The sequence below is a fragment of the Phallusia mammillata genome, chromosome 1, assembly GCF_965637545.1.
Source record: "Phallusia mammillata chromosome 1, kaPhaMamm4.hap1.1, whole genome shotgun sequence".
Taxonomy (NCBI): Eukaryota; Metazoa; Chordata; class Ascidiacea; order Phlebobranchia; family Ascidiidae; genus Phallusia; species Phallusia mammillata.
In genome coordinates, this window is record NC_137252.1 from 3,034,347 (window position 1) to 3,041,835 (window position 7,489).

At 35.3% G+C, this 7,489-nt stretch overlaps 1 protein-coding gene across 1 annotated transcript; it reads right to left on the reverse strand.

The window, feature by feature from the left end:
- Window positions 1–2,226: 2,226 nt before the first annotated feature.
- Window positions 2,227–5,606, reverse strand: LOC145209109 (uncharacterized). The gene is made up of 6 exons (XM_080079356.1): window positions 5,542–5,606; window positions 4,915–5,073; window positions 4,284–4,388; window positions 3,362–3,388; window positions 3,241–3,264; window positions 2,227–2,816 (listed from the first exon to the last, which is right to left on the reverse strand). The coding sequence occupies exons 1-6, from the start codon at window positions 5,591–5,593 to the stop codon at window positions 2,725–2,727; spliced, it is 459 nt and encodes a 152-aa protein (XP_079935482.1). The 5' UTR covers window positions 5,594–5,606; the 3' UTR covers window positions 2,227–2,724.
- Window positions 5,607–7,489: the final 1,883 nt, after the last annotated feature.

A 7,489-nucleotide genomic window follows, 5' to 3' on the forward strand; every position in this document is an offset into this window, starting at 1 on the left:
CAGCTACTTCTGACTTGGGAAATGTTTTAGTACTATCGTATGGTTATCCTTTCTTTCATAAAACATAACTTGATTAAACAATGGCTGGCAAAAACATGCAGTTAAAAGTTTGAAATTACCAAAATGCACTTGTGAGCATGAAAAAATGATGTTAGTGTGGTTTACAGTTACACCACTTACCGAATGAGCCAAATGCAAGAACTGCAAAAGCTGACACAATTAAGTTTTTCATGTTTTAATTTAGACAGTAAACCTGCAAATACAGTACTTTAAAAAGTGTGCAGTTGCAAATTTTACCAAACGCGAATTATTTTCGTCAGGAGAACACATTGATTTGACCACACTCTTATGTAGTAGAGATCACTTGACACTGATGAACATGTAATCTGTTTTTAAACTTTTATTTGCACAAAGCTTTGCCTGATAAACCCCCGAAAATTATCTTTTTTTGGACAAATACATATTCATAACCTTCTGCAAAAATATCAAGAAAGTCCCCTGTAATAAACGCCTAACATACATGACTTGTTACTAAGGTACAGCTACTACTTAGTTTCGCACAAAATAACATCAACATCTGTAGAACAGTTGCTTGGGAAAAAAAGGTGAATGGACTTGAATGCAACGCAATGGGCGTGAAACAAATACTTTCTGCGCTGAGTTTCAACAATATCCAATAAGGTATAAATTAGCATTGATTTGAGCATGCCATGACGAACACAATATATGGGAAGGTGAGTCTGAATGGGTTTGCCGTTGGCAATGAACGCAGGTGAGACATGAAGTCTCAGTACGTTACTCCCAACAAAGTGGTGTAAAGTGGCTTGACTAGCCTGTACAATTTAATTCTTTTTACAAGCTGCACTAAAGGTTTTGTGTCCAAGGCTAATCAGCCAATTTAAGGTGTTGTTTTATGTAAATACACAGAAAAATTCGGTCGGCACCTACCCACTGTTAGTGCACGCGTAACGTGAACAATTGTTCCCGGTATGTGTTTGTTAATTTATTCACAATTAATTTCTTACCTTTGTCTTTACCCGGATTTGGCACTTGCATGCAACTTTTATCATTCTTATGTTCTGCTATATATGTCCTATAATTTCATTACGCTGGTTTGTTATGCTATGTTTTCTTGTATAATTTGTTTTTACATTTATTTTCAAGATCTCCGTTTTTATTAAACTAATTCGGTGGTGTTAAACTTTTATCACTTGGGGCCAAATACATTTACTATGATTAGACCGCGGGTCGCACCATGTATACCGTTATGTAACGTTAGATCGCGGGCCGCATTATTATATAACACGAGGTGATGTTACTTTGTTAAATATCAAATATGCCTATATTGAGTTAACAACTAAAATTCGCATTTTATCCTAGCCCCATTATTTTCAGGTCCCAGAAAAATAGCACCGGATGTATCAATCTGCTAAAAATATAACATAAATTGGACTGGTTTGCCAATTCATTTGAAATCCAAGCGTCCCTGCGGGCCCCACAACCTTAATCAGTGGGCAGCATTCGATAAACAAACTTTTCTTCATACTTGGAGGTTTCAAAGATAATTCCGTAACATATGCTACTTTAGACCAAGGGTAACAGGTGCTCCTTGACTACAGGTTTATGTATCATATGTTTTGGAAGGTCATTTAAATTTACTTTTACGTTATTGGATTGATGAACAATAAATCTGACATTTATGACATCAGATACCCGGAAACTAAAAGGGCAACTCTTGCAAAATATGGCAAAGGCCTCAAAAACTAAACGGTAATTGTGCAATGGTGAGTGTCCGGCTAAGTGTTTTACTTCAGTTTTTTTTCAGTTTTCTCAGCGAGATAAAACGCGAAAATCGCACACGCTGTATAACAAAACATTCTTTCTTGCTGGGGCACAAAACTGTCAAAATTGCTTTCCATTTAGCCAACACTTCCCCTAACTGCAAATTACGGTTTGAAAAAAAGTTTTATTCCCACCCAATAAGAAGTTTAAAGAGGGTTAAAACAACCATTTCCCGTTTTGCTGTTCCCTGTCAAACAACTTTAATCACACAATCGCCATACCACAAGCTAAATCAGGACGGTATTTTTGGAAGTTTATTACCCCTTGTAAAATAATTTTATTTCCCCATAAATGGGAGCTTTACAGCGATTTGGAGTCAAACACAATGGCAATGCTACAATATATTTTCTGCCTGCTAAAAATGCTTTTAACTAGCACAGAAGTGTAGAAATTAAATGATAACTGTCACAACTAGGCCTTAAGGAGTTTAATGACACAAAAAGACATGATATTAAGTCACTGGCCACCCCCATAAAATATCCCCTTGAAGTATTGTTACTTCAGCGCCTCTAGTGTATAAATAACAAGAAAGATATTATTAACTGTTTGTTTGTTTACCGACTTTAGCACCTGGTACGAAAATCACTATTTCATTGAGGTCTTCAATTTTGTTTTTGATAAAATATTGCATTTAAACTAGTAATTCTTGACTATGCACAGAGTTGCACAAACATCATCATGGTTCAGCTTGTACACAATAAAGGGGGTTAACATGTAATTTTGTTGTTTTCTTAATTATCTGTGCTATAGGTTATGAAATGAGACACAAAATCCGCTTAACCAACACAAATACGTCAAAATTATCGAAACAACACATCACAAAAACTTTTCCAAAATTATAATTTGAAGCTAAATTTCTACATGAGGAGACATAGTGGAAAATCAGAATTTGCTGAAGAAGAATCCAGCAACCAGAGTGAGCATCGTGACTAGAAGGTTGAGGTTTGCTTTGCTTGATCCGCTGGTTGTGGTTACTAAAATGGTTGTGGTTAAGTAAAAATGTTTTGGTTGGTAAAAATGTTGTGATTAGTAAAATTGTTGTAGTTATGGTTACTAATATGGTTGTGGTTAATAAAAACGTTAAGGTTAGTGAAATGGATGTGGTTACTAATATAGTTGTAGTTGCTAGAATGATGGCGGTTACTAATATGGGTTTTGTTACTAAAGCGGTTGTGGTTACTAAAATCATTTAAAACCGAAGCGGGGCGAACGTTTGGCCAGAAACAATTGACGATTGGAGTTATTTTCCTTATCGGAACTATAGCAGCGCTATTACAGTTAACCTGGTAAGTTGGTTGTGTTAACTAAGCAAATGTTTAATAATCGTAAAACTTTTTACCGCCTTCCTAAAAAAGCAATCGATCGAGTAAACAAATAAAAAATAAAAAACAAATTTACCTGGTGCTAAAGTTGGGGGATTTTCTGTAAAACAAACATTAAAACCGTTACTTAACAAACTCTTGACCTATGTAGTAGAAAAAAAAATTGAAGAACTGTTAAAATCACCATAACAAGTTACCTGCTCCGTTACTTGTGTTGCAACCGTCTGAAAAACAAAAATAAATAATAAAATTTTGTCAGAAGTTTTGAAAGCCACAACGTTTGACCCTAACTAGATGCAGATTACAGTATTTTGGAGCATTTAAATTAGTTCTAATCATGTTCGTTTTATTACGTAGAGTCAAAGCTGTAAATTCTTGTAATTCTTGTTGTGAAGACTATTGCGTTTATTAGCCATTCCGCAAATAAGTCATTTGCTATTATGAGTTGAAATCACGTGTGTATTTGCAATTTTAAAGCTTACAAATGTCTCGGGGTCTTAAAAGTTAGAATTAGCTATAAAAGATGTGGAGTTTGAATAAAGATGGAAGTAATTTGACCTTGCCGGATATTGAAAAGAATGTCACCCGTTTATTACCAACAATGCAAAGACATTAAACTTTTATGTTTATAACTTTTGTCCTTAAATTGCAAAAGTCCAAATTAAAAGTCTTGTTGAGCAGATGTTTCGTAACAACCAACGTGGAAGTAACCTAAACTTTAGCTAATTTAGTTTTTACGATAAGTTCAATTAAAGGTTACACAAACGGTTCAAACACTTTCTTTTTCAACGATAATAAGTTCACGGAAGGTTCAACGTCTTGGGGGTCTCTTTGTCACCACAAAGGCATCGTTTAATTATCTCTTTGTATAGCCAGGATTTTTCCAGTAATAAAAGCATTGTAGGCCTAATGATAAAACACGACAGAGAGAGAGAGAGAGAGAGAGACGCACCTATCCGTTTCAAACTCTGAGCTACGCTTGAAATTGCTACGTTACAACAAGCACACTTACCTATGAATTTACCTGTTGACTAAGTAATTAGAGTTACAAGAAATAAGAATGTATTTTGCATTCCGTCGCTCCACTTATTTTTGTCTAAATACTTAGTTTTCTCCTACCTGCGTCGCAGACATAATAGCACACGGTTGCACCCGGTATGTGGTCACAATGTTCAGTTTGTGGGTCTGCCCCGCATTTCCTTATAACTTCCCATGACGTGGTACCTAAACCATAAGTACAGCTTTTCCTTAATGCAGTCAAAACAGCAACAACATTCCAAATAAACAAGAAGGCCAATTTAAATAATGCTTAAATAACGCTGTACAAATAAAAGGGATAAGGGTTGTCTAGATAACATGAGATAAGTTCAGTTGATTTCACTCGGCACAAGAAACCATAGCTGGGTAATTGCGTTAAAATCTTAATCAATCCGAAAACAACTGTGCCACGTAAAGGTGTTATAAAGCGCGAAACTGTGAAGGGCACGTTTGGTGGATGGATGTCAATTCAACCTTTACTGCCAGGCGCTACGTGACTGAACTCATGGAGGTCACATGAACCATATGCTCCATGCTGTAAAAAGACGCAATCAGCTTTAGGTTGTTACAACATGCTTATTACTGTGATGAAAGAGGCTCGTATGACATCGACACGTTTACAATAAAAACTGCCGGAAGAGCTACAAATTTGTTACTACGTTATGCCTGGCAGCAACAGTTTATCTATGCTAGTAAACAACCTAGCACTTACCTGTGATCCATCCCACAACCGTCAAACAGTAATTGGAATTAGCACCACAGTCCACTAGATGCAGTGTGGCATTTGGGTTAGGCCCCTCACAGCTGTAGTCGGTGAGACCTGGTATATGGGGCTCAGAAAAGTGGCAGTCGTAACATTGGATACCCGATGCTGAAAAAAATGTGATATTTTATTAGTATCAGCACATTTAACGCAATGTACATTTAAAAAATGGTGGTAGGAAACAATAAATTAAACCAGATTTAAACTGTTGTTACTTCACCATCCACAGTTTTACTTGTATCTGCAACAGTTTTACTTTTTTTAAACGTAATGCACTGTAAAATTGCCTATATTCTGGTTAAAATAGAGTTGTATTTCAGGTTGGGTTCAGTTTTTTTGTTGCTCTGCAAACCTAAATTTTATTGCACAACTCACGCCCATACAAAAACAAAACATATCGGGATTTTGATTTGTAAACTTTCTAGTTTCAAAATTGGTGGGTTAGTGCCACGAAAAAAAATCGTTTCAGGTGAAATATTTTTTTGGTTTGTTTTTCACGAGGTTCGAACCCAGGAAGTTTTCGAACACCAAGTTTCCAATTTTGTCTATGCATGAGTCAAGCTTTATTTCACCTACCTAACGAGCCAAATGAAAGCACTGCAAATGCCAGCAACAGAAGGTATTTCATGTTTTAACTTAAAATCTTGCGCTTTGTGGCAAAACCTAATGTTTAATTGTTAACCTGCAGTTGTTAGAAAAAAACAAAAACAATTCAAAGCAACAATTAAAATTAGAGGATTAAAATTGCTTCCAAAGATTTTTCTTAACTAAAGCAAAAATTTTATCAAATAAAACTTTGCTACCATGGATTCTACTTTGTTCTGTTTTAGATTCAAATAACGCGACACTCGATAACCATTGTTTTGCTTTTCGGTGTCCTTGCTGTTTTCGCGCAAATGGTCATCAATGACAATTGGATACAGTGACAATGCAAATACAAATTTGACTTGACTTGATGCTGGTCAAGCGTCTTGCTAACACCTTAACCGTATCCAAATCGCGACCCTAGTTCCAACTCTACAGGCAACATCCAAATAAACTTTTTCCTGCCAATTGGATATTTATAGCAAGCATTCGATTTCCCTTTTTTCCGAAGATGTCAACGTCAATAAACGTGTTCAGCACAATGGAATAAAATTAAATTTAACGACGATTTACAACATTGATAACAAATTAGATTGTGCTGAACACGTTTATTGAAGTTGACATCTTTGGAAAAAAGGGAATCAAATGTTTGCTATAAATATCCGATTCGCAGGGAAAAAAGATTATTTGGATGTTGCCTGTGGAGTTAGAATTAAGGTTGCTGTTTGAATAAGGTTAAAGTATTAGGAAGACGCTTAACAAGTAACTAAAACAGAACGAAGTACAATCATTGGCTGCAAATTTTCAATTAATAAAAGCTTTGTTTAATTAGTTTGCACCATTCGGTTCGGGCGCAAAAACAAAAATTAGTAAAAGTATCGTATAAAATTGTTATTCTCATATTTAAAATGTTTATTATCTAACAACTACAGGTTAACAAATAAACATTAGGTTTTACCAGAAAGCGCAAGATTTTAAATTAAAACATGAAATACCTTGTGTTGCTGGCATTTGCAGTGCTTTCATTTGACTCGTTAGGTAAGTTAGGTTGAATAAAAATGTTGCTTATTTTTTTGACCCAAAAACAGACGAAGTTCGAAAACTTGGTATTCGGAAACGTCCTGGGTTCGAACATCGTAAAAAACAAACCAGCAAAATATTTTACCTGAAAGGATTTTTTTTGTGGCACCAACCCACTGGTTTCGAAATTGAAAAATTTACAAATAAAAAAAACCGATTCGTTTTTGTGTAGTTGCGTTATAGACTGTTCAGACCAACAGGTTTTAAGCTGTACTGTATGAATATAAAATCTTAAGCCGAACAAGTTAACATAGCTACAAAAGCAGTAACAAAAAATAAATTTAAATCATTCGGCAGTATTTTTACAAAAGTCATGACCTCAATTAGAGAAATCTGATCCAATTACGGTAAACATATTTGCCCCAGTACGTAACATTTTACTAATACTCCTGGCAGAGTTACAATGGGGCCAAAGTTGGACCCTAAACGGTCCGAAAATATGTTCTTAAAAAAACGAAACTGAAAAGACCAAAATAAATATTGACACCAATATGGGTAGGTGTAAAGCCAGGCCCGAATCGAGTCTGTTTTTATCAAACTTTAAAAATAAACCTGGCCCGATATACAACACACTGACAAGGTGTTAAAATCATGTTAAATATTTTGAAAACCAAATAGGGCTTTTTATTGCAAAAATATAAGTGTAGAGAATGGTGGTGCAGCAACGGTGGGCCAGGATAAATATACATTTTCCTTCCACTATTTTACATTGAAGTAGCACAGTTATATTACTAATATGATTTTTGTCTCCCTATTATAATTCCTGGGTATTACTCTTAATCTAAATGCAGAAAAAGTCTACGTTGCGTTGAATGTGCTGATACTAATAACCAATGATAACTTTGTTTTCCAGCATCGG

Excerpts from the sequence above, each read along its gene's own strand:
- LOC145209109 (XM_080079356.1), bottom strand. The coding sequence starts at position 5,593 with ATGAAATACCTTCTGTTGCTGGCATTTGCAGTGCTTTCATTTGGCTCG. Across the intron at positions 5,074-5,541 it reads GCTTTCATTTGGCTCGTTAG|CATCGGGTATCCAATGTTAC; the intron begins GTAGGTGAAATA and ends CATTTTTTTCAG. Across the intron at positions 2,817-3,240 it reads TCCCCCAACTTTAGCACCAG|TAACCACAACCAGCGGATCA; the intron begins GTAAATTTGTTT and ends CAACCATTTTAG.